Here is a 27,819-nt window from a genome sequence, read left to right on the forward strand (position 1 = left end):
TAAAGCTGTATGTGGAACGTGGCAACACTGCAAGCATTGAATCGCAGCGTCCACCGACAGTTTTGACGGTTCAACGAACATCGCTGTGTGCCGTGTTACCACGTTCCGTCAACAACTTTACTCCGCTGAATAAAAATCTGTATAAAATAAGTTTGGACTACTTTGGGAGGTCCCTGGACTAAGGATAAGGTCTACGTTAGGAATAAGGATATTAAATTAGGCACCTGGAATGTTCTGAGCCTTTACCGGCCTGGGGCATTTCAGTGTACAGTTAATGAGATAGTGAAGTATAAATTAGATGTAGTAGCTGTCCAGGAAGTTAGGTGGCCAGGAGAAGGGAATTGTAAAACTAAAAATTATACTTTTTTCTATGGTGGTACTGAAAATCATAATTTTGGAACAGGCTTTTTCATAAATAATAGAATTATCTCGGCTCTTAAAACAGTAGAATTTATTAATGATAGGATATCATATGCAGTTTTACAGGGTAGGTGGTGTAAAATTATTTTAATAAACATACATGCACCAACGGAAGATAAAGATGATAATACTAAAGATGATTTTTATACAGAGTTAGAACAGGTCTTTGATAAATTTTCTCAGTATGATATGAAAATTCTGTTAGGTGACTGTAATGCACAGATTGGCAAAGAAGAGACATTTAAACCCACGATTGGTAAAGAAAGTCTTCATGAATTAAGTAATGATAATGGTATAAGATTGATTACTTTTGCAACCTCAAAGAATTTAATTATGAAAAGTACCACTTTTAAACATAAAGATATCCATAAATATACCTGGTCTTCTCCAGATGGTAAAACTCATAATCAGATAGATCATATTCTCATTGATAAGAGAAGGCATACTAGTATAATTGACGTTCGTACACATAGAGGTGCTGACTGTGCCAGTGACCATTATTTAGTAATTGCTAAATTAAGAGAAAGACTCTCAGTGATAAATCATAAGCAACAAAATCTAAAAGTTATAAAATTTGATACAGGAAAGTTTGCTGATGAAAGAATTAAGAAAGATTACCAAATTAAACTGTCAAATAGATTTGATGTTTTGCAGGATTTAAATGATGATGAAAATATAAATGAAACAGATGTAAATAAGAATTGGGAGCACATACGTAATGCAATAGAATCAGCAGCTAAAGAAAGTATAGGATACCATAAACCAAGAAAAAGTAAGCCATGGTTTGATAATGAATGTCATAATCTAATAGAAATAAGAAATCAGGCTAGACTTAGGTGGTTAAATAACTCGGATGATACAAATCTAAGCAATTATAATAGAATAAAGCGAGAAGTTAACCGCACGTTTAGAAGTAAAAAAAGAGATTACTTGAAAAGCAAAATTAACTAAATTGAAACAAACAGCAAAAATAAAAATATCAGAGATTTATATAAAGGTGTAAATGAATTTAGAAAGGGGTGGCAACCTAAAGTAAACTTGATAAAAGATAAAGACTGTGATTTTCTAGCTGACCCAAGCGATATTCTAAATAGATGGAAGAACTACTTTAATGACCTTTTAAATGTCCATGTAGGAGATAAATCAGAAGTAAATGAAGTACACACAGCAGAACCTTTAGTTCCAGAACCTAACTTGACTGAAGTTAAAGATGCTATTAAAAGGCTTAAGAATAACAAAGCACCTGGCATTGATTTAATACCAGCTGAGTTAATTAAATATGGTGGAAATTCATTAATATGTCAAATTCATAAATTAATTTGTTTAATATGGAATAAAGAAGAAATCCCTCAACAGTGGAAAGAATCCATAATTGTTCCTGTGTTTAAAAAAGGTGATAAAATGAACTGCAATAATTACCGTGGAATTTCTCTACTCTCAACAACATACAAAATATTGTCTAACATTCTTTTAACAAGACTAACCCCATATGCTAATGAAATTATAGGTGATTATCAATGTGGATTTAAACGTAACAGATCAACTACAGATCAAATTTTTCACATCAGACAGACACTTGAAAAAAAGTGGGAATATAATCAAAATGTCCATCAGCTATTCATTGATTTCAAAAAAGCATATGATTCGGTCAAAAGAGATAAATTATATAATATATTAGTAGAGTTTGGAATACCTAAGAAGCTTGTTAGTATGATAAAAATATGCACAAGTGAAACAGAAAGTAAAATTCGTGTGGGTAATAATATGTCTGACAAATTTACAATTCATGATGGGTTAAAACAAGGAGATGCATTATCTCCATTGCTCTTTAATTTTGCCTTAGAATATGCTGTAAGGAAGGTAAAAGAAACTAAAGAAGGACTGAAATTAAATGGTGTGACTCAGTTGTTAGCATATGCAGATGATGTAGACTTACTGGGGGATGATGTGATTACAATTAAGAATAATGCTAAAATATTTTTCAAAACTGCTAAAGAGATAGGTTTGGAAGTTAACAAAGAGAAAACTAAATATATGCTTACAGGCCGAAACCAAGTGTTAGGTAATAATCAAAATCTAATTATTGATAACAACTCGTTTGAACCAGTTTCCAAATTCAAATACTTAGAAGTAATATTAACAAATGAAAATGATATTAAAGAGGAAATAAAAAGTAGGCTTAATTCAGGAAATGCATGTTACTTCTCTCTTCATAAACTTTTGTCTTCTCGTTTAATATCTAAGAAACTAAAAGTTAAAATATACAAAACAGTAATTTTGCCTGTAGTATTATATGGGTGTGAAACTTGGTCCCTTACATTAAAAGAGGAACATAAATTGAGAGTATTTGAAAATAAGATCCTTAGGAAAATCTTTGGACCTAAAAGGGATGAGGAGACAGGTGAGTGGAGAAGGTTACATAATTTAGAACTACATAATTTGTATTCATGTCCAGATATTATTAGAATAATTAAATCAAGAAGGCTTAGGTGGGCAGGCCATGTGGCACGAATGGGAGAGGAAAGAGGAGTTTACAAGGTTCTTGTTGTTAAACCTGATGGTAAGAGACCTGTAGGAAGGCCAAGACGAAGATGGAGGGACAACGTTGAGATGGACCTAAAGGAAATCTGTAGGGATGGAAAAGAGTATATAGATCTTGCTCAAGATAGGGACAGATGGAAGGCCTGTGTTGCTGCAGCCATGAACCTTCGGGTTTAAGAAGGCTAGAGAGTTAGTTAGTTAGTTATAAAATAAGTTTCGCCATGTGAATTGACAATGATAATGCATTTTAAAAACAGATGCAAAGAGCTTCAAAACAAGACTAATATTGTATTTGTAGGACTACCCAATACCAAGAAAAAGTTGTTTGGCAAAATTGAAAAGAAATTTTTTTGTTGAAATTTTGAAAACCTAAAAATTAATAATTGTGTTTAAAACATTTCTGCCTACGCCCTACTAAAATTCATAATGATCGGACAACCCGTTTCTGATTTACAGAATTTCAAAGATAGCGATCGTTTGCAAAACTAAAGAAAACTGGCCCTTTTTTTGTTCTCACGACGATAAAAAATATAAGGCCTACTTAAAAAATATTTGACCAGCATAGATTAATACAGAATTGAATAAGCTAAATTTTGATGCAATTCGTTTTTATGTAGGTCTACTGGTTAATTTTTAATTGCAGACTAAACTCTAGTATCTATAATTTTTAATCCGATAGTAGACATTAACTTTACAAAACTGGGACAAATGATTTCAAATTCATAAAATTAATAGTGACATGGCAAAATTTTGTGCTAGATTACAGGCTATTTATAGACAAAACAACATGACGCAGGTATCTCATACAAGATGCCCACCAGCTGGAAGTAATGTTTAGAAAAATATGAACTGAATGTTATAATCATGTAGTCAAAGCTTCCATTAAGTGCACAATAAGTGATTATAATGTTACTGCTCAAAATGAATGCAGTATTAGTCAGTGACACATTGCCTGCGCATATAATGACATTATGAAAGAAATTCATGCATGTTGATATGCAAATATTATTTTCAAAATGTGTGTCTTTATTAAAATTATTGAATATAAATAATAGATATACTTTGAGGATACAATTGTGGCATCCTATTCTTACAGAATTCCTCCGGAGAGAGTGCTACCTGGCAGCATGAAAGATAACTTCTGGGAAATGGGAGAAACTGGGCCTTGCGGTCCATGTTCTGAGCTCCATTATGACAGAATAGGAGGCAGAGATGCTGCTCATTTAGTTAATCAAGATGACCCAGACGTCTTAGAAATCTGGAACTTAGTGTTCATTCAATTCAACAGGTAAGTTGATCTGTATTTTAAAGATATATAAAAATATAGTTATGCTGTGTTTTAAAGATGCAGGGATGTACAGGGTGTAAAAGGAAAGGACAAAAAGAAATTCATAATTATTCAACCAAAGATGATAATCAGTTCATTCAAGATGTAAATTATAAAACTGGTGAATTTTATGAAATGATGTGTTCATGTGAGACTCTTCACAGGTAATTACATTCAAAATTAGGCACCACAAAAGCACATCCACTAAACTTCTCCAGTTGCTGTTGTTTTTGTAATATTTCTTAGCCAGGAAGATCCTTCCTTCAGGGATATAGGGTCTGAGAACTACCAAATATGCAGACTAAATTCCACAGTGTAGTGATGTTCCCTGTTAAGTTTGGATATGGAAAATACACAGTGCGGCAATTTGAAATCGACTGATTTTTTTTCTCGGTAGGTGGTGCCACTGTGCAAGCATTCTGTGGTGCGAATAAGTAACCGGTATCTCACAAACAATCGACACAGAGCTTGTTGACCTTGAGCGACATTGTCGATTGTGGCGTTGTTGAATGTGGCATGTGTCATGAAAGTGCGTCGTGATTTCAAAATGGAACAAAGAGCAAACATCAAGTTTTGTGCACTCTTGGGTAAAACTGCTGGGGAAATGTTTCACATATTGTAGCAAGTCTATAGGGATAATTGTTTATCCTGTACGTGTGTGTTTGTATGGCTCAGGCTTTTCAGTGAAGGACGGGAGCCAATTGAACACAACGAGCATCCAGGTGTAGCAGGGACAGTGAGAACACCAAAATTGGTTGAGAAAGTGAGGACAATCATTACTGAAGACTGAAATTTGAGACAGACTGTTGCTGCTGCATTTTATCTTGATGTACTGAAATGTTTGATGCAAAGGATAACACGTGTGAGGCCAGAGTATCGGGATGATGGCAGCTGGCATCTGCTTCATGACAGTGCCCCAAGTCACAAGACTGTGATTGGTACAGTCCGGCCAAGGAAGACGAAACTACCTGGAAAGGACGATTCCAAACGCGCGAGGGGAAGCAGGGAGAAGCACTCGTCAAGGTAGCCTGTGGTATTTTGCTTGTTGTGTTTTTACCGCTTGCTGTGTTGGGTTTGTGATTTGTGATGGCTGTTACAATTCGCAAGAAATAATTTCGAAGTGGAATAAAGAAAACTGGGACGTTTTGGCCCCTGTTGCACATTCTACAAAGCACCCTCGTTTCTACTAGAAAATGTCCCAAACCAAATGAGTTACTACATTTATATTTATAATACTATGTACAATAATACTATTATTAGTGAATACTATCCTGATTAATGTTGTGTACACTACCATTCTGCTAATTATAATATTTACTAAGGAGATCAATTTGATTGAATGATCAAAATAAAGTTACTGGTTTACAAACAAGTTTATCTACTAACGATGAATACTTTCCTGATATGTTCTGTTTGCTGATACATTTCTTTCTGAACCCTTACATAATTCGTAAACATCTCTCTATGTATTTTCGCGTATACTACGTTGAAACTTAATTGTTTCCATAGCAGACGATTTTCAAGGAACCCGCTTCCTGCCCAAACTGCCGTCACACCTATTTAGCCATTGGACACGTCCGGTTGGCGCATGCGCACTTCCGTCCATGGTCTCGGCTAAGGCAGCCAGACAGTAAGAACTTTTTGGCCCTAATTCGACTCTGTGTTTTGTCACACCGGATCTGGCTCCTTGTGATAATTTTTTTTTTCCTAAACCAAAATCTGCACTGAAAGGTTCCTACTTTTATGATGTACCAACAATCAAGAAGGCTAGGACATTGATTTTAAACAGTGTTACATAAAACGAATTCCAGTAATCCTTCCATGCACTGGTAGGCATTGCACTACGACGTGCGGATGCAGGAGGGTCCTACTTTGAATCATCCAAGGTAAGTTACTTTCTATGAAGACTTGTTTATTTTTTAAAGTACCAGTCTTGATTTCAAATTGCCGCACTGTGTATGTTACTTTGTTTTTCTTGTGTCCTTTATTTTACACCCTGCATTTATGGATGCTTCTTGCAGTTATTCATATGTGTTAACTATCAGCTTCACCAGGCATGAGTAATCAGAGGAAATGTTGTGGGGATATAATCCCAAAGCTCCGTGGGACATGCCCCACAGTTGCTATTTATTGAATAGCAAAGTTGTATGCAGTAATTTACATGGTACTTTCTTTAAAAAATAGTTCTTTCTCATCCTATTTATTCCTTAGCTAAGAGATGAACAATATTTTAACACATTTCTTAAGATCTAATTTTTCCATTCATGTATGATGCACATCACCATTTTGTTCCATAACTGTTGTGAAAGCTACCCCTCATCCAATTCAATTCCAATGCTAAATCATGCAGAGAAAACTTGATAGGTTGTGGGCTCACACAGCTGATGTGGTCCATTGGTACTAGATTGGTATCAATTAAAATTTCATATTGATGCATGCCACAACCCATGCTATTTACTCCACAATTAAATGCATACATCACGTACTAGTTTTTGTTACACACCCACATGTATTTCTGTTTCAGGGAAAGTGATGGGTCCTTGAAGAGCCTTCCAAGGAAGCACATTGACTGTGGAATGGGCCTCGAACGTTTAGTTTCTGTTATCCAGAATAAACGGTCAAACTATGATACGGATCTGTTCACTCCAATTTTCAAGGCAATTCAAGGGGTAAGTTCGTCACCTCTATAGCGTGTATTTACGCTAACTACTTGGAACTTCAGAAGACATTTTTATTTATGAAATGTATGCTTATGGAAATCACAAATTTTCTTTACGAAAATCTGATTTCTATTACTCTATTGTAAACCATCAATAGAAACCAACTGGAAACTAAGAAAGAGTTTTGTCTTACCTTGACTTTTCTCTTTGTCCTTGAAAATTTTCAGTGGGCGACGAAATGGGTCAATGCCAGATTGCTACATGAAATATTAGTTTGAAGTCAGTTTTTTTTTACCACACACTTTTTCTTGATGATTAAATCAACATTTTTGACTTTTCTGTACATTGCTTAATGACTGAACTGCAGAAAAGTATTTGTTCGTATTAATGAATCTGCATTGATTGGTGCATTGTTACTTGATACTTTGTTGTATCAAGAATATTATTTTGTAGCTCTGCTGTTTTTTATTGTGATTTTGGAATGAAAATCTCATTACACTTACAGGGCACAGGAGCACCACCTTATCGGGGTAGAGTGGGAATGGAAGATGTTGATGGAATTGATATGGCTTATCGTGTGTTGGCTGATCATGCTCGAACTTTGACAATAGCTTTGTCTGATGGAGGACATCCAGATAACACTGGCAGAGGGTAAGTTGCTTAAAATGTAGTGGATATCAAAATACTAATTAAAATAAATTTTACTTCTGTCATGCTCATTGTTTCGGCTGATGCTTTGTATGCATACTGTACCCCAGCATAGCTTCATTTCCTATTCGTCTATTAATAATTTTCAATTTTCTGTGGACTTCATTTACATTTAGGGGTGCAAGGAGTGGTCTTTTGAGATGGGGCTCAAGTGTCAGCCTCACTTTCAATAGTGCACACTGGCTGCACTGTTGCAGACAAATGAGGCTCTGGTATCTGGACCCACAGCCAGTGCAATCTTCTGTGAAGCTTGTGTTGTTTTGTCCATGTATGTTTGTGATGTCCTTTCTGTGATGCGTGTTCAGTGCGTCAAGCCCCATCGCCGCTATTTTCTGGCTTTCAAGACTGTTGTCCTTCACTGAAAAGTTTTTGAACTCCCACCAGGAATCAAACCTGGGATCACTTGCAGGGGTGCCCATCCCCCCCAAGGCCAATGGTGCATCCCCCCCCAAAATCATGTCATGCATCCTCCCAAATCATATCATTTGTGCCCTTAAACCATAATCCCCACAAAATATTTAATTACGACAGCATATCTACCGAAAGTAACTTTTTCTTAGCTTTACTGAACATTATAATTGATCTGCCCCTCCTCCCTAAACAGGGGTATCATCACTCAAGACCACCCCTAAAATCGTTCAACATAATTTTGAATAGCACGTGGATCCCACTTTAAACTGTAGGTTCAGTCCCGATTAGCCTTAGTGTGCTTAAGGTGGACTTAAAACACCAAATCAATCAATCGAGAATATTGCTTGTCTTGTAATGCAGCTTTAGTATAGAAACTTCATATTCATCTCAACAAAGCAAACACACATCGTAGCAAAAATTTACATCCATTTCTTTGCAGGCTTTGAAGAATATTAATTTAATGGAGTGTCAATACTTTCTTAGGATCCCGAGATATTTAATCTTTTCCTTTGGCACATTTGGGGTTGAAAACATGTGGATGCCTTATCGCTAAATACAGTCTCCAAAATGTAATGTTTGAACTCTCTCTCCACTACAGAAATCCCTTGACAATCTAATACTTAATACTTTATCAAGAGCTTTCTATCTCCCCCTTTAAATTTCATACTCAATCCTATCACTGGCCGTGGTGGCTCAGTCGGTAACTTGTCGAATGACATGGGTACCTGGGGGAAACCCTGGGGGGTAAAGGTGGTCAGGGGCATAATGCTGATCACATCACTCCCACTCACGACTGGATGAAGAAAGTGTGGGGCGTTACCCCCACACCCCCTATATGCCTCCATGGCGTGGTGCTAAGCACAGGGGAGCAGTTATTTTTTTTAATTTTTTATCCTACCACCAAAATTTCCATGCCAGTTTTAGACTTACTGCTAATATTGAAGAGTGGATATTGCCTCCTTCAAAAAATCAATTCTCAGTCTCACACCAGAATTTCCGGAACAGTCTAAGACAATAGTAATACACAAGGATTGGATACTCCCTTCAATTTAATGCTCAATCGCCCTCTAACTAAAGTACTTGCCATAATCTAAGACCTAGAGTCCCCCCCCCCCCAAAGTTTAATTCAGAATCCCCCTCAGAACCCACGTGTGAATTAAGGCCTAATATGTAAGAGTTTGATATCCCCCCCCCCCCTTTTCGATAATGCCCTAAACACTTTCATTTCTTCATGTAATGGATTAAATATAGTTCATTTAGGGCCAGTTTTTCAATGTCCTGTTAATCTTTCTGTTAACTAACTGCCAGTTGGAGATAACAGCCAGTCTTAACCAGCACCGGGTTTTTCAATTCGAAAGTAACTGCCAGTTAACTAAACCATGGTTCGTTCTCCGAAACAGTGTGTTGGCAATTCTGAAGCACGGAAATTACAGGAAATCGATCTGCACGCCATCTGTTAGTATAGTTTCAAACCACGTCGACTGGCACAGAGCCTGGCATTTAAATATAGAACTACAAGCACGCTGTGCTCTAAAGCACGTTATTGCATTGTGAAACGACAGGAACAATGGCTGCGCATCCATTTTGTATGCTTACGAAATAAATTAACGAAAGACAGCACTACAAATTTGGTTTTCTTCTAATAAAGGCCAATTCCACGTGGGGGAAATGATGTTATGAGGCGCAAGCGCAGATACTTTCTTGTAGAAGAAGCGTGAAGAACTCGAAAGTCGAGACATTAATAATAACGGTTTGTTGATATAAACACTATTATTATTATTAATATGTAAATATTGTACATTTGACTGCATGCTTTGTACCTCTCTATGCATGTTGTTGAGCGAAAAAACATGATGTTAATAGTAAGCATACTTTCTAAACTTCAAAAAATATGAAGGTACGAGTAAAAATAATTTTAAAATTTACTCTAATATATATCCGAGAAGATCATTCAACAATAAAGCGTGAATTAAATGCAACACACGTAATAAATAATTGACAAGAAAAAAAAATACCCTTGACCAAGACTCGAACTCGTATTACAAAACACAACACACTCCGAAAGGTGGTGCCGCTATCCACTACACCAAATTACCGATTGGAGATTATCCCGTCTAGTAGACCGGATATCCTGAGGCAAATTCTCTAACACAACCTTACCAAGCGAATTCTAGTAACTACGCTGCTTAATTTCCATATTTGCATGGACGTTGGTAAGCTCTGCCAAACAAAACAAGTCTTTTTCTGTACCAATTTAAAAGTTTTATGAATCATATCTTGTTTAATCTGACAGTGAAGACGCGAGTGTGGAACTTCGATAGCTGCACGGGGCTTCCATGTTGCCTCGTAACTTCCAGTTAGGCCTGGTAACTGCAAGAAGAAGCACCAGGAAAGATAATCGCCACCAGAGTTCCAGTTACGAGCTAACTGTACATTGAAAAACAGACATTTTCACTAACTTCCAGTTACGTGCTAACATGAACCTTAACTGAACATTGAAAAAACGGCCCTTAAGGTGTAAAATTTTTACATATATTTTGGAAAAGATATAAATGTTGAATTTTATATTATTTGAAGGGAAAATAATCCCCCCCTAAAATCTTGATAGCGCAACCTGCGCCATAAAACCTGCCTGTGGCCACTTGCACTTGCACCAAAGGCAAGAGTGCTAACTATTTGGATCCACAGGAGTCCAATTTCAAAAATATGCTACTGATAAAAATATTAAATATGTGCATATTTTCATGTGCATAACTTTTAATTTATTTTTCTTGTAGTAATTCTTCCTTCTTAATTTTAACAACAACAGTAGTAGTTTCTTTACAGAGTGGGTGAGACCCAGCCTGAGTACTTTGACATATGCATGAACTTGTTAAACAATTGAAAAGCAATCTAAATTTCAAAATAATGTTCTCCATTTGTGGCATGCTCAATGTGCAGTTAGAATTCTGTTTCTCATCATTCATTCACCTGCATTTTTGTTATTTTTCAAGCTACTCCCATTATTTATTGTTTAATAATGCTGGTTTCATTTCACAAACCACCATCATTAAGAAATCAGAGTATGGTAAACATCCTGAACAGTCACTATTTTGATATCCGCTCAACTTGAAACCAATAAGTTGCTGACCAAGGCAGTTTATTAAGATAAAAACACTTAACACATAATGTTTCGACCCTGTATCAGGGTCTTCCTCAGATGAAGAACTAAACTAAAATGATGAAATATACTACACACAGAAAGATTACATACAGATAGCAGGGTCACAAGCCACACAACAACAAATCAAGTTGACAGTCCTTATCTAGGAAGATTTCTCCAAAGGAATTAAACATATCACCTCCTGACAGTTGTTGACTAATGGGTCTACTACACTGACAGGTGAAACACAGGTCAAGATTAGCAAGAGTCTAGAACCACCTGCTTACCACTCCCCCACCCCTCCTGCCTTTTTGGTTATGGATGAATACCTCCTCCTCTGGTCTTCTTCTTTTCTCTTCTTTCTTCCTTCTTCATACTTCTTTTTTCTTCATTCCTTTTCTTCATCCTTTCAACTTTCTCTAACACACTCTTCCATTTCTTGTTTATCTTGAGTAGGGATGGCCAAACGGATCCGGATCCGAAAAATCCGGATCCATTCGGATCCGGATCCAGATCCAAAAGTTACGGATCTGGATCCGAAAATACCGGATCTGGATCTGGATCCTATAGTTCCAGATCTGGATCCGGATCCTATAGTTCCGGATCTGGATCTGGATCCGATAGTTCCGAATCTGGGTCTGGATCCGATAGTTCCGGATCTGGGTCCGGATCCGAAAGTTTCGTATCTGGATCCGGATCCAAAAATCCGGATCCGAGAGTTTCGTATCTCAATCCCATTATAATATTACCACACCTTAAACGGTACTATGATCTTCGATTACAAAGAAATTTTTCATTAGTTAGTCCTACAATAATTTTTTTCAAGTGTTGTTCCTAATATACTTTGCTACGCATCGGCTAACACACACGTGCACAAGAATAATCTTACTTGTTTAACATAAAATGTCAGAGGTGATTTTGTAAATTCCATTGAAACGAATATGTATTCATTCGAATGTATTGGAAATGGAAACAAACATAAATGTGAGACATTCCATTCCAGGATGAAACCTTTAACGCATATAACAAGATAGAAATGTTATACAAAAATTATACAATTTTTCTACAGTTACAGTTTTACAAATTGATATATGCAGTGTTATTTAATTACAAAGTATAAGACTAACAAGGGAGGTGTTCTAAGTGTCCCCCTCCGATTTCCATGAAAATTGGCAGGTTCATAGTGGAGCCCAATGGAAGAAATACGTATTTTTTGTTTCAGCTAAAATACTGTCTTGGGGCAAAACCCCCTCAAATGTCAAGATGAGGACAAATTGAAGTGAGGATCTGCCCCTGTGTCCCCCTCCGATTTCCATGATACTTGGCAGGTGTGTGAATAAACGGGCCCAAAGGAAGAAATACGTGTTTTTTTTTCGGCTAAAAACTGTTTTAGGGGAAAACCCCCCTCAAATGTCAATGTGAGGACAAATTTAAGTAGGCATTTGACCTCCGTGTCCCCCTCCGATTTCCATGAAATTTGGCAGGTTTATAGTGAGGCCCAAAGGAAGAAATACGTGTTTTTTTGTTTCAGCTTAAAAACGGTTTTAGGGGGCAAAACCCACTCAAATGTCAAGATGAGGACAAATTTAAGTGGGCATTTGACCCCTGTGTCCCCCTCCGATTTCCATGAAACTTGGCAGGTGTGTGTATAAACGGACCCAAATGAAGAAATACGTGTTTTTTTTTGTTTCGGCTAAAAAACTGTTTTAGGGGCCAACCCCCTCAAATGTCAAGATGAGGACAAATTGAAGTGGGGATCTGACCCCTGTGTCCCCCTCCGATTTCCATGAAACTTTGCAGGTGTATAAAGGGACCCAAAGGAAGAAATACGTGTTTTTTTTTGTTTCGGCTAAAAAACTGTTTCAGGGGCAAACCCCCTCAAATGTCAAAATGAGGACAAATTTAAGTGGGCATTTGACCCCTGTGTCACCCTCCGATTTTCATGAAACTTCGCAGGTGTACAGAGGGTCCCAAAGGAAGAAATACGTGTTTTTTGTTTCGGCTAAAAAACTGTTTTAGGGTGCAAAACCCGCCTCAAATGTCAAGACGAGGACAAATTGACGTGGGCATCATCTGACCTCTTTGTCCCCCCTCCGATTTCCATGAAATTTGGCAGGTGTATACAGAGACTCTATGCCCCCTGTTTCTTCCTATGCCATATTTACGTAGTTTCGCGGTCAGATCCCCACTTCAATTTCTCCTTATCTTGACATTTGAGGGGGGGGTTGCCCCCTAAAACAGTTTTTTAGCTGAAACACAAAAACACGTATTTCTTCCTTTGGACCCCTCTATACACCTGCCAAGTTTAATGGAAATCGGAGGGGGAGACTTAGACCTCCCTTGTAAGTGTATTAATTAATTACAAATCGCGCACGCACACACACACACTAACAATATGTTATAAACACATTCTTACTTTCCAAAGAAGTGCATTGGGATGGCAAAAGGGATCCGGATCCAGAAGTACCAGATCCGGATCCGAAAGTACTGGGTCCAGATCCGAAAGTACCGGATCCGGATCCGAAAAATTTTAGGATCCGGATCCTTAGGATCCGGAACCAACCGGATCCAGATTTCGGATCCGCCAGGATCCGGATCTGGCCATCCCTAATCTTGAGTCCTCCATTCCAATTCATGATGTCTTCTCCTTTCTTTTCTATTTCTTTGGCCTCCTTCCATTTTCTCACTAGTTCTTTCTTCTCTTTTCCTATTCGCCTAGCCGAATCCCATTCAACTTCATGTCCTGTTTATCTAGTGTGTTTGAATATGGCATTCCTGTCTCTCTTCAATCTCACATCATCCATGTGTTGCTTTAACCTGTCTTTAAGTCTATTCTTCGTTTCCCCTATATACACACTTTCACATCCTCTGCACTTCACCTTGTAGATAACCCCTTCCTCTTCTTCCTCTCTCTTTTCTTCCTTCTTCTTGCTGGCTATACTTAAAATAGTGCGTCCTCCCTTCCTGTAAGTTCTTAAACCCACTTTCCTCAGCACTTTGCATATCTTCTCTGCGGCATCGCCCATACTTCTTATACCAAACCATCTCTCTTTTTCTTTTTCTTCCTTCTCTTCCAGTCCTCTCTCTTTTATCTCTTTCCTTCTTCTGTTGATGTTGTGTCTGTCTTTCTTTTCATAGCCATTCTCTTCTAGTTGTTCCCACAGGCTATTAATCTTGGTTTCTTCTTCCCCTTTCTCTGTGCATATCTTCTTTATTCGGTCTTCCATATTCCTTATAAAATTATGTTTAGTTCCATCACCCACATCACTTCTTTTGTGGCAGAACACTCCTGCCGAACACTTCTTTTGATACCATGTAGCCACAATCCCCATTTCTCTCTTCTTTTTCATCTCAATATCCAAGAAATTTAATGTTCCTTCCTGTTCCATTTCGAGCTCAAGGAATATCCCTGCTTTCTCATCTTCTACATCTTTAACAAGCTTACTCAGCTGCCTTTTTGTTCCCTTCCATATCCCAAAACAATCATCCACATATCTACAAAACAGACTTAACTTATCTCCTCCTTTCACTATCACTTCCTTCTCCCATTAACTTATCTCCTCCTTTCACTATCACTTCCTTCTCCCATTCATTCATAACTAATTCCGCCAGCACAGGGCTCAAGCAAGAGCCTATATTCAGACCTTCACTAATCTTGATGATTTTACTCCCCACTCTGCTGTAGCCATTGTCCCAAATGGTTTCCAGCGCTTGTACCACTCTCTCACTATCCCATTCTCCTATAATGCTTTTCCCCACTTTCTTCCTCACTATATCCACTACGTGTCCCCTTTTGATGCTCGGGAACATGCTTCTCACATCTAGGCTAAACATTGTGATTTTATCCCCAGACTCCTTCAGACCTTTTATAAGGTCCACCACCTGCTCACTGTTTTTCACGGCTCTGCTTTCTTGTTCTCTCACTAACACTTCAATTACCTTTTTTAACTTCTTCTCCAATGGTTCCAAAATATTGTCCCTGCAATTCATTACTTGTCTCAACTTTATCTCTTCTTTATGTATTTTGGGATAGCCTTTTAAACAGGGCAGTCTTCCTGCCTCCTTCGTGAGCTTTTTAAACCCCCTCCTTCCACAATCTTTTATGATATTTTCTCTAATATTGCGTTCCTCTTCCATTCCACAAATCTCCTCATACATGTCCCCTTTCAGGTCTTCAAACTTCTTCTCGTACCATTCTTCTTCCATCACGACTGTGGCCCCTCCCTTATCTCCCTTGATTTGTTGTTGTGTGGCTTGTGACCCTGCTATGTGTATGTAATCTTTCTGTGTGTAGTATATTTCATCATTTTAGTTTAGTTCTTTGTCTGAGGAAGACCCTGATACAGGGTCGAAATGTTACGTGTTAAGTGTTTTTATCTTAATAAACTGCCTTGGTCAGCAACTTATTGGTTTTAATATGGAAACAAGGCTTAATTATATCTATAACTTGATGTATAATAATGTTTATTAAGTTTTTTTGTTTAGTTATTTTATTATTCATCACTGAAATGTGCTCAATAATATGTGAACACACTGTATTATAAATGTAGTTTGTAGCAACATATAAGAAAAGTGCTCTTTTGAGGACAATGTCAGAGCATGTTGAAAAGATTGTGTATAAGAATAGTGGAACCATGATTTTTCATTCCATGATTTTATACACTCTCAAATTATACATTATCTTGCTTGTCTCTGTAAGGATATACGTTTTGAAAATTTCCTGGATTTTACATATTTCTACATTTGCAGGCTTTTTCATCTCAATTCTATCAAAATTAGAATGGAGGTTCTACTGTAGTGGGATTGATTCATAATGTACAGTAACGTACATAAAATTATATCTTATCCCCAGGTATGTGCTACGGCGTATTCTGAGGCGAGCTGTTCGATATGGAACAGAAAAGCTGGGTGCAAAACCAGGATTCTTTTCAACTCTAATACACACAGTTGTGGATGTACTAGGAGACACATTTCCAGAGGTACAGAGAATTTTGTTGCTTTGAATATGTTTCTATTAGAACTACACGCATTAACAGTGCCTACAGCTTGCCATTTCTCACTGTCATTTGACCATAGCGTGAGGCAATGTTTGAGATGTTGAGTTAACTCATTTATCAACTGTATGGGATATTCGTTTTAGTGTGAGGCAATGTTTGAGATGTTGGGTTAACTCATTTATCCCAACTTATTGGATGTTCATTTTAGTGTGAGGCAATGTTTGAGATGTTGGGTGAACTCATTTTTCCCATCTGTATGGGAAATTGTTATTATAAGGCTGATTGCTACAGAGCCAAGATCAGGAGATCAAGTTTAAAGAACTGGAATAGAATCACAAGATTCCAGGTTCAAAGCCTCATCAACCTTGTTTACCAGAAGTTCTTCTTTTATGAAATTTTAATTGCATTCACCCACATACATAAGAGAGTAATACTGTATGCATGTCGCATTATAACTTTCCCTACTGAATTACAGGTAAAGAATGATCCACAAGGAATAATTGACATAATAAATGAAGAAGAAAGCCAATTCCTTAAGACACTTTCAAGAGGAAGAAATCTACTTTATAGAACCATTTCAAAACTTGATGGCAAAAATAACGTGTTGCCAGGTAAGGATAAATATTTATTTTTTCTAGATTTGCAATTGCACTAAAGGAAGCCTATGTATTAAATACCTGTAGTCTTTACATTAAAAACCTTGTAAATTCTGGTATATATTTAGTAAAAAGTTTAGTAAACTATAATTTAATTAGTCATTGTTCACATATGATTTCTATGATGTTCTTATTTATAAATTGTTCCCTTGTAATTTGGCAGTATGTAGACAGTTGTCAACAGATTAAGTTTGTTGTCATTCCAAGGCAAATCATTCAACCAAGTTATACCTTGTCCACCCCTCCCCCTCTGATTTAGATTAAATTTAGATACATGGTATCTTTAGACAAATATAACAACCCATATTTTTTCATTTTTCCAATTTTGAAATGCCTGCTGGAAGACACTTTCTTCGATGGTGTGCAGTACTCCCGTTGCATTTTCCTGAATTTCCTCGATGGTCTGGAAATGCCATCCTTTGAAAGTGGTTTTCAGTTTGGGAAAGAGAAAAAAGTCTGCAGCGCTCAAGTCCAGAGAATATGGTGCATGGGGAACAACAGAAGTGCGATTTTTTAGCAGATAACTTGTGACAAGGAACGATGTACGAGCTGGAGTGTTGTCATGATGCAACATCCACGACTGATTCCCCCACAGTTCAGGCCTCTTCATATGCACAGCATCTCTCAATCGTGTTAGAATTCTCTGGTAGACTTCCTTATTTACCGTCTGACCAAACAAGTAAAGGTAAAGTGTTCCCCTGTGCATAGCACCATGCCATGAAGGCGTATAGGGGGTGTGGGGGTAACGCCCCACACTTTCTTGATCCAGTCGTGAGTGGGGTGATGTGATCAGCACCATTCCCCTGACCGCCTTTACCCCCCAGGGTTTCCCCCAGGTACCCATGTTATTCGACGCTGAGTGGGCACCGGGGCCGCTTCCATCGTTAGAAAAGTTCCCGGATTTGAACCAGCCGGGGATCGGTGTTACAAATTCATGGTGCACAACGCCTTTCCAATAAAAAAAAATACACAACCATCATCACCTTGATTTTTGACCGACACATCCGTGCTTTCTTTCGTCGAGGAGACCCTTTCGCCACCCATTACGAAGACTGGCTCTTCGTTTCCACATCGTATCCTTAAACCCATGTCTCATCTCCTGTTATGATGTTCTTGAGAACGTTTTCGTCTGCATTTGCATTTGCAAGCAGTTCCTGACAGATTTGAACTCTATTCTGCTTCTGGTCATTTGTCAACAAACGCGGAACGAATTTTGCACTGATGCGATGCATGTCAAGTTTTTCAGTCAGGATTTTATGGTAAGATCCTACATTTATGTCAACTTCTTCAGCAACCTCACGCACAGTTAAACAATGATTTTAACGAATCAAACAATCTCAACATGTTGGTCGTCCAGCCCTTGGATCTTCAGCAATCGAACTCCTACCCCTCCTTAAAGTGCTTAAACCAATCATAGCACTGCGTTCAGCTCATGCAGTCATCCCTGTATGCTTGGTTAAGCATTTGGAATGTTTCTGTAAAGATTTTCCCAAGTTTTACACAAAATTTCACACACACACACGTTGTTCCTCCAAACTCCATTGTTGCTTTGTCACTAATCCGACGAGCCGCTTGTGCACGACCTCACTCAATCGGTTGCTACTTGACAACTAACCCATCGATCGGAACCCAGTAAAAGGCAATCTCTTACCAAGATATGAGACTATGTGCGCACGGTAGCTGGATCACACCATGTGCAACCGTTCGCATGCTATTAAAAAAAGTTTGGTCTTTCTTTGAACACCCCTCATATGGAATCCTTATGGAATATCGACTTTAGTTTGGAATATACTTTTAAAAAAAATCCTCTTGCATATAGCACCGTGCCATGAACACACATTTTAGGCGATGTGGGCGTGTAGAGCCCAACACATTCTCAATCTATGTCATTTTGGAGGTGATGTGATCAGCACCACACTTCAGCCACCTTTATCCCCCAGGTACCCATTGATTTGAGGTGGGGTGAGCCTCGGAGCTGCTTTATGTGGCGACAAGGCCGGAAAAATTCCGTCCTTAGATCACGAACCCGGATCTCACGCATGGCAGTCAGATGCCATGTGGACTAGACCACATCAGCAGTTTGGAATTTAGACTCCCTTAAAATTTCCAGCCAGTTGATTAAACAGGTTTTTCTCCATGGAATTACATATTTGACATTTTGTAGTTTTCATGAGCAATTATTAACATCAAATTTTCAAATTTACCATACTTATTCACTACTCAATCTCAAATTCTAACCTAAACTCTACCGAGTAACAGTATTGGCTAATGTCATGTCATATTGTTCTATCAAGACCGTGATAAAAAATCCATTTTATAATGTATTCTTGTGATTACATTAATTTCTGTGGTTCTGTTTCATTTACTGTGGTTAATTTTTCTAGGTGATGTTGCTTGGCGGTTGTACGATACATATGGCTTTCCTGTTGATTTAACTGCCCTCATGAGTGAAGAAAAAGGATTGACTGTTGATATGGATACTTATGAGAAATCCAAAAAACAAGCTCAGGTAATGATGCATCGTAGAAACCTAGGTATTTAGCATAAACAGAAACTAAGCATTAGTATTATCATATAATTACAATGAAATGAGTTCCTTTAAAATACATATTGCAACTGGTTTTAGAAGTCTTTATCTTTGAAAGAACTAGTTCCTTAAATTCTTCTTATAAGTATTAAAACACATGCCATTCACGAGCATGTCCATATAGCAAAGGAATTTGATACTGAAGAAAATGAGGCCTATATAATTTTTTAAACATTCATCGTTTTTCTAAAATCATTTTTGTTCATAAATATATATATATGTTAGGGATGGGACGATATGAAATTTTGGCCGATACCGATAAAGTACCGATATAAAATTTACCGATAACGATAACCGATATTCTACCGATCCGATATAAAATTAGAAATGGTCCTGGAAGAACCTGAAAGGTTCATTGACCTCCTTGAAAAATGTGTTTCAAAGTGACTGCAGTGCAAGAGAAATTGCATACTTAGACATTTACTTTTTAAAAAAGTAGGGCATGGAGATTATCCATAAAAATTACAACAAAAATGGCAGAATTTTGCACTTAACTATCAGATATTTATCGATATATCGGATCAGTAAAATAATCGGTAATTTTACCGATAAACTGATATGCCTATATCGGCCGATACCGATAGAGTACCGATTAATCAGTCCCGTCCCTAATATATGTGCACTTGTCGCTTATTTATGATGTATATAGATCATGTATATATTTGTATATATTTAATAAAAATGGCTTAGGATACAGTACACACTTACCACAATTGAAGAAAAGTCGATATTTCGAGTTTATAACCTCATTGTCACATGTAGGTAGAAAGTATGAAAGTAAACAAAAGCGTAGAGGCATAGAATACTGACGCCAGCATCCGTACGCACAGTAGTGCCAGAGCAGATCCTTTCACCAGCGTTCACTGCAGAATGGATGGTGGGTGGGTTGCAGTTCGGGAGGGAATGGGAAAATACTTAATTGGGTGGCTAGGTTGAGTCCGGGGGGTATGGTGGCATGCATTCCTGAAATGTAGGCCCTTTCCCATCGCGTGCAGGTGGAGGTTTCAGTGTGCTGGGGTAATAGATGTATTATGGCTACATGGAAACAGTTGTTGAAGGTGGTGTTGTGGTTGTTGGTGTGGGTGGTAAGGGTGAAGTCTTGAGTTTTGGGGGGAGGCTCTGTGGTTATTGATGCGGAGGTTCAGGGGGGTAGAGGTTTCACCCAGGTAGAAGTAACCACAGATTTGACAAATGAGGGTGTATATGAGGTTGGAGGAGTGGCAGGTGCCCTTTGGGTGAAGGGTGAATTCACCAGATGCGGTAGGGATCTGGAGAGTGGGGGAGGTGATGAGTATGAGCAGGTCTTGCACCTGGGTTTGTTGCACTTGTGGGCTGAGGGTGGTGGGATGGGAGGGGTGGGTGTATTATGAGCCAAGGTGTTCTTGAGGTGGGGGAGGGGGGCAGCATCGGAAGATGGCCCTAGGTTTGTCCCGAAAAATGTCTCTGGTGTCATGATCACTGTGGAGGATAGGAAGGAGGGAGTGGATGGTATGTTTAATTTTCAGGAGGTGAGGGTGGTATTGGGTGGTCAGAGCTGGTGGGTTGGTTTTGAGTTGTATGACACTGGGACGTGGCCCTGATTATTTGTTTGTTCATCAAGGTGGAGGGGTAGCCCTGGTTGATAAGGGCTTGGTGCAGGTGTAGGTTGTAGTTTTGGCAGGATGAGGGGGGGATGAGTTGAGAGCTAAGGAGAATGGTATGACTTTTTTGGTGTGGTGGGGGTGACAGCTGGAGTAGTGAAGATACTGCACGTGGTTGGTTGGTTTGATATGTATGGATGTTTCCAAGTAGTCTCTCACGATGTGGATATCCACATCTAGGAAGGTCACTTGCTCATTGGAGTGGAACCAGGTGAATTTTGAGGGTGGTGAAGTTGTTCAGTTGGTTTAGGAAGGTGGTGAGGGAGGGTTCACCATGTGTCCAGAGGAGAATAATGTTGTTATAGAATCTGAGCCAGAGGAGTGGTTTCAGTTGTTGGGAGTCTAAGAACTCTTGTCCAAGCCTGCCCATGAACAGGTTTGCATAGGAGGGGGCCATTTTGGTTCCCATGGCAATGTCACATAACTTGCAGGTAATGCTGGTCTCCGAAGCAGAAGTTGTTGCAGGTGAGTACAAGGTTGGCTAGTTGAATCGGGAAGTGGGTGCAAGGGCTGTGTGGTTTGGGTTGGCTGTTGAGGATTGATTCTGTGGCACAGAGGCCATGAGCATGGGGAATGTTGCTGTAGAGGGATGTGACATCAAGAGTGGTGAGGAATGGAACTGCAACCCACCCACCATCAATCATGCAGTAAACACTGGTGAAAGGATCTGCTCATAAAACCCATGTTCTATCACTTGTTTCTGGCACCACTGTGCGGATGGACGCTGGCGACAATATTCTGTGCCTTTACGCTTTTGTTTACTTCCATACTTTCTACCTACATGTGACAATGAGGTTATAACTTCTAAATATTGACTTTTCTTCAATTATGGTAAGTGTTTACTGTCTCCTATGCCATTTTTATTTATCCACCCTTCTGGCACTCTTTCTCATTCTATCCCTTATATATATGTGTATATTTAATGTAATACTTATTGTATATATACTGTGCATGTTCGCATTGAACAAAACTCGATTCATAACTGTGTTTATTAGTTTCCCAGATATTAAATATTCTTTAGAGCAGAAGTTTATTTCAAATTATGCACCTGAAAAGTGGTCGTGTTGTGTGTAACAATGCAGAGTGAGCCCCGTCATCCCAGGTGCTGAAAGATCATATTTGGTAGAGAAAAAATAGTAGTTTTTTGCAAAACATGGCCAGAATCATATTCAGTAATTCAGATGCATATGTACTCCTCATTTCAGCTGGCCTCTCAGGGCAAGGGTGCAGGTGTTGATGATCAGATTAAGTTAGATGTGCATGCTATCAATGAGCTTCAGAGCAAGGGAGTCTCACCAACTTATGACATGCCAAAATACAGTTACAAAGCAAAGTCTGGTAAAATTGATGCTGAATATGGTAAGTTACATTTATCAAACACAATTTTTTTACATTTTAACAGTACTTTGGATAAAAAAAAAAACATATCAGGGAATGAAGACTCATGTTCAGACATGTAGAACAAATACTCTCAAGATTTGTGGGAGGAGATTTCCACATAATATATGAGCAAATAAACAGCAGGAGTTTACCGGTTGCTGTTGAAGTCTTAAAACTAGAGCCAGTAACAATTTTCATTCTAATATTTGTCCTTGGCACCCTTGAATTATTAAAATTCGAATAGTTAATTTTGGAATCTTGAATGTAAAAACAAAATATTTATATGTTTCCAATCAAAGACTTTTAAAAAATGTCATCACCTGGTAGTGAATGAATTATGCAGGTTATTCATGAATTGTGCAAATTGTATATGTGATCAGTAGATTCAGTATTGGTACAGAAAAAAAATATCTATCTGTATTTGTATTGTACTGATATTGTTTAAATTTTAATTTGATTAATCCCTAATTTTAATACATACGTGTGTGTATATGTTTAAATGCATTTAAAATGAAGCTGAGTACCTGGTTTGATTTTTTATTGTGTCAATTAATTCTTTTGGGCAGAATTCACTCCATGCACTGGAAAGGTGATTGCCCTCCGCCACTCAAAGACATTTGTTAATGAAGTTTCTTCAGGGCAAGAGTGTGGAGTTCTTTTGGACAAGACTCTCTTCTATGCAGAGCAGGGTGGACAGATCTATGATGAAGGTTACATGGTCAAAGTTGGAGATGAGGTAATTTCATTTCCTACATAAATAAAGTGAACCCCGATTTTTCATTTACGCATTATACATTCAATTGTGATAGTCGAAACATTAGCAAAATATTGTAAAAGTTTTCTTCAATTTTACATTTCCCCATATTTTAAGTTTTTTTTAGCCTGGTTACCTGAGAAACATAAAATCGAGGTTCCATTGTATACAGGGTAGCACCACTTAAAATTTACTTTTAAATTTCATTCCAAAGTGAACAGAGTTCCTTTAAAATAACAATGTGGCATTGTGTAGTTGCAGTGAAGACTTATATTCTGATAGTGTTAAAGTTTTGGTGTATTTGTCTATTTTTTATATTTCTATTGTATGGTTATTCAGCATCATTTTTCTAAAATCTTTGGTTGGTTGTGACAGTTAATGAATTTGTGAACAATAGAAATTTCATGATTTTAAAATATTTTTAGCAAATATTCAATTCAAGGTTCTGCTTTGAAAATAGATGCACACTTACATTATTAGATTTTGTCTTCCATGTTACTTTTGTGTAGTACTTACATCATAAAATTTACTGTAAGATGGTAGTAAATTCTATGTACAAGGTCTTCTATTTTATTTTGAAAAATGTACATACTTATCTCGGAAAGCTGAAGCTTCTCAACATAATCACCCTCTAGACATACACATTTTTCAAAATGCTGGTGCCGCGATTGCATAGTCTGCAAACACTTCTTTAAGGATAATTAGGTACACACAGGAGATGTACTACGTAGAAATTTTTCAGCTCCTGGTCGAGCCTGCATTTTTCGCTGAAAAATTTCTACTTCTTTAAGGGTTTGTTTTGTATACTGAAAAATTGCTGATGGAAGAGGGAAGCAGCTTCAAAATGTGCGACCCAATCATGGAGACTTTCCTTGGTCATTGGAAAGAGCCAAAAATTGCTAGTTGCAAGTTCAGGTGAAGCATGTGGAATCACTTCAAATTTATTTCCCATGGAAAACATGTGAACAATGGCCACCTGATGAGGAGGTGCATTGTCCCAATGACTATTTCTCTTGGAATGCTGGAAGCAACAAGCTTCCTACCTTTTGCCCATCATTGTGGTACAATGTGTGAGTGTAACGCCTTTGCTGTCCCAAAAGTTAATTTTCTCAGCAATTGCGGTAACTAGCTGTTGGTATTACTCCACACAGGTGAAGAAAATTGATAATAAGACTCTGTTCTTTCAAAGTAAACAACATTATTTCCAGTATCAAAAACATGTCCGTTGCTAGACAGCACCACTAGCTTCCTATGAGCCAGACTGTGCCTCCATCTGGCCTTCAAGAATGGATGCTGCTTTTCAAACAACTCTCACTTTTATAACTGCTTCAATTCACGAAAATAAAATTATGAGGCCTTAGAACTTGAATGCACCTTGTATTAGTCTAAATGTTGAATTTTTTCAAGTTCTATACTATTCAAGTAGTAAATTGACTGATATAATTGAATATTTAATTTTTCCCTCATTCTGTAGCAAAAATGTAATTGGAACATGAACAATTGTTTTTTGTTCATGTGCATGTAGCCAGTATTATTGTAAAGTACAGGGTGTTTTACTCGCTCCCGCCTCCTGATTTTCACTTATAAAAATCTAACTATTGGTCATAATGTAATGAAATTTGCTACGGAAATACCTTGGTGTATGAGAAGCATGTTGATGTTACAGCGAGTGTTGGAAGTGGTCGCCATTAGCATCAATGCATACCTGCACATGTTGTTTCCAGTTTCTTCACCAAATATTGAATGGACGACTTTGCAGGCAGTTTCTGGACCCCAAACTGTGCAATAAATTGTCACTGGGATGCCTTTATGTACTCCATTGTCCAGTAAGTGGGAATGACAAACACATGTTGTTCTGATTTTAAGCACAAACTTTCAACCAAACCTGAACAAACACGAACCACTATCAGGTGTGTCACAACAGCAGGGCCAAGAACTCAGACTGAAAGCACACGTCCGTGCGATTGGCATTTAATGGCAGAATCTCCCAGACACATACGCGTGTCCATGCAAGGACTAGAGAGACCATGGTGCCATCTCCAATGACATCACCATGCTTCTCATACACCAACGTATGTCAGTAGCAAATTTAGTCACATTATGACCAATAGTTTGATTTTTATAAGTGAAAATCGGGGACCGAGAGCGAGTGAAACACACTGTAGTTGATAATGTGATCAACTGACTTTTCGCTCAAATAATAAGAATTTCCAGGTTCAAATCCAAACTTCCAGCTTCTCTTTCCCCTGTGAACACTCACCATTGACATTTACTGCTCTACAAGGTTTAAATTGGCTTCTCATCTGGCACTCAAGATTAGACACAAGATTTTCTGAAACGAAAAGCAGGACATCCATGGATGTGTACGGAGAGGGAAGGGGGTTTGCAGCTATAACTATTAAAGTACATTCAGTGCACCTCCCTCTCTTTGGCAAAGGAAGAGTCATGCTTCTTACATGTGTCCTGACATATTACACAATTTAATCTGTTCTCTTCTTAATTGGATTTGATTGTTGTTTAATGTCTCTTTTCTGTAACTTTTGACTAATTGTGACAATGAGGATGAGTGATGATATGATTGAATGCATGAATGGACACTCGCAAAGAACATCCATGGCCAGGTTGGGATTTGACCCAACGACCCCTGACAATTAACCACTCCGCCACAGAGGTTTTCCCTTCTCATATATTTCATTCTTTTTAATTTCTCTCTTTCTTGTTCCTGCTTTTTATTTTACAGATTAACCTTGCTATCTGTCTCATTCTTACTGGGTTTTTTTTCCCATTACTTTCTTACTATAAACATCCATACATTGTGAAATAATATTAAAATGTTAATACCGAGAATATATTTGCTCTTGCCGCAGCTGTAGTAATCATCTCAACATGCAAATCCCCAGAATTTTAAATTTTCAAAGTGCCTAATTATGAAATGCTAAGAATTGGAAAGATTAAAATTGGGCTCCCAACCCCGATATCTAGCAATCAAACTGCTGCCTTGATATCAAGGAGCCCCGGTGGAGGTAATATTTTACTGGAAGCTGTTGCTCTTGTCCCGATTAGCCTCTGTGCATATGGTAGACCTTAATACAATTCCGTCAATAAATTATTGTACTACAGTGCAAAAATCAGCACACTTCGGTAATTTTATTGCTCGAAGTCCTAGTCCTATATGTTAATTAATTAACATTTGTGAGGTTAGAAAATAATTTCTCCAGTACCGTCATACTGGCCAAATTTGATTCTGTACAGGAAAATTAATCTTTGAAGCACATCTCAAAGTATTGATTCAATTATGATTAGTATTTATGCATAATATATTCTGAAATATAATTATCATTATCATCAGTTATTTTCTCTAATCAAAATGCCCAGATCAAGAGTTGCAACTATAGTCGTTGCTATTATGCCAATGTATTTGTCTCCTAATGGAGGTGAATTTGTAGTGAAAATATTCTTGTTCCTTGAGAGTGGCACCTCTAATATTTCTCGCATCCTCCCCATTTTTAGCTCTAAGTTCTGAATTCCAGTCATTCAACAAGGAAACATAAGATATTTCATCATGGCAAAGAAAGGAAAATGGTATCATTAACACATTTTCTATTCGAGAGTGGTATTGCTTATTTGATGCCTACTTTATTAAGTTAGTGCTGCTTTTCTGAAGCATGAAAAACTACAATCCTTCGCCGCTCCCTACTGTTGTGATTTGGGCAGTTTACAGTTTGACACACAATGAGTCCAAAAGAAACTCAAAATGAAGACCCCTTCAGCAGCTGCTTGCATTGGTTGAAAGGTTCAAAATTGTCTTTTACGAGCTTTATAAGCTTTGTGTTATTGAAATGTGCATATCCCCATCAAGGGCTGCTTGCGGCAAATAAATCATTACCTTCATAATCAAATTGGTAACGAAAGGTTAAGAGCTCTATCTGTTCTGTCCTTTAAAGAGCTTGTTTTTAAACAAGGTTGTAACTACTCATAACAACAGACGTGTCTTACCGTAGTTTTCTGCTGTTGTTTGCTTCCTTATTTTAGCACAGAAGTACTCAGAACTTAGAAATAGTGTTATGTGCAGTATTTATTTGTATATCCAAAGAGTTGATAATGAATGCAATTTTTATGGAATATTTTGTACTGTTCGAATGAATAGTAAGTCTGTGATATTTTCCAGTAAATAATGGCTTAGGAAAAGAAAACAATATAATTGTTGCATTTTATATTATACAAATGATTCATACCTAACGGCTAAAAGTACTTTTGTATGATGGACCAAAATGCAACATCTCAGTGATTTATCTTTGGTTATGACTGTAAAATATGGCAAAAATTATACCATCTTAAAGTATTAACTACCTAGGTAAATACCTTTCAGCCAGTATTAGTTAGCCCCCCAAGAATTTGACTCCGTAACCTGTAACCCAAACCCCCCCCCCTTTCCCCACTTATTTCAGGCTGGCGCCGTCACTGTGCATATCATATCATGAACAGACTGCATGCAATATCTGCTTCTAAGCAATAAATATAAGTTATACAGTAAGACCAAGGTCTTAGTGAAAATTTTTAGATCTACAAGTATTCCCATGCAAACTAACAATACTA

The 27,819-nt window shown here is 37.8% G+C and overlaps 1 protein-coding gene across 3 annotated transcripts in view; it reads left to right on the top strand.

The window, feature by feature from the left end:
- Positions 1-27,819, top strand: part of AlaRS (alanine--tRNA ligase, cytoplasmic) — a 115,558-nt gene that overhangs the window by 67,890 nt on the left and 19,849 nt on the right. For all 3 annotated transcript variants that reach the window (XM_083138334.1, XM_083138331.1, XM_083138340.1), the window contains exons 5-12: positions 4,058-4,249; positions 6,813-6,957; positions 7,454-7,599; positions 16,062-16,188; positions 16,682-16,817; positions 19,247-19,371; positions 22,295-22,448; positions 23,036-23,205. In XM_083138334.1, the coding sequence (XP_082994460.1) occupies positions 4,058-4,249; positions 6,813-6,957; positions 7,454-7,599; positions 16,062-16,188; positions 16,682-16,817; positions 19,247-19,371; positions 22,295-22,448; positions 23,036-23,205 (1,195 nt within the window). The remainder of the gene's footprint in view (positions 1-4,057; positions 4,250-6,812; positions 6,958-7,453; positions 7,600-16,061; positions 16,189-16,681; positions 16,818-19,246; positions 19,372-22,294; positions 22,449-23,035; positions 23,206-27,819) is intronic.

The sequence above is a fragment of the Lepisma saccharinum genome, chromosome 1 (assembly GCF_977018435.1).
Source record: "Lepisma saccharinum chromosome 1, izLepSacc3.1, whole genome shotgun sequence".
NCBI lineage: Eukaryota > Metazoa > Arthropoda > Insecta > Zygentoma > Lepismatidae > Lepisma > Lepisma saccharinum.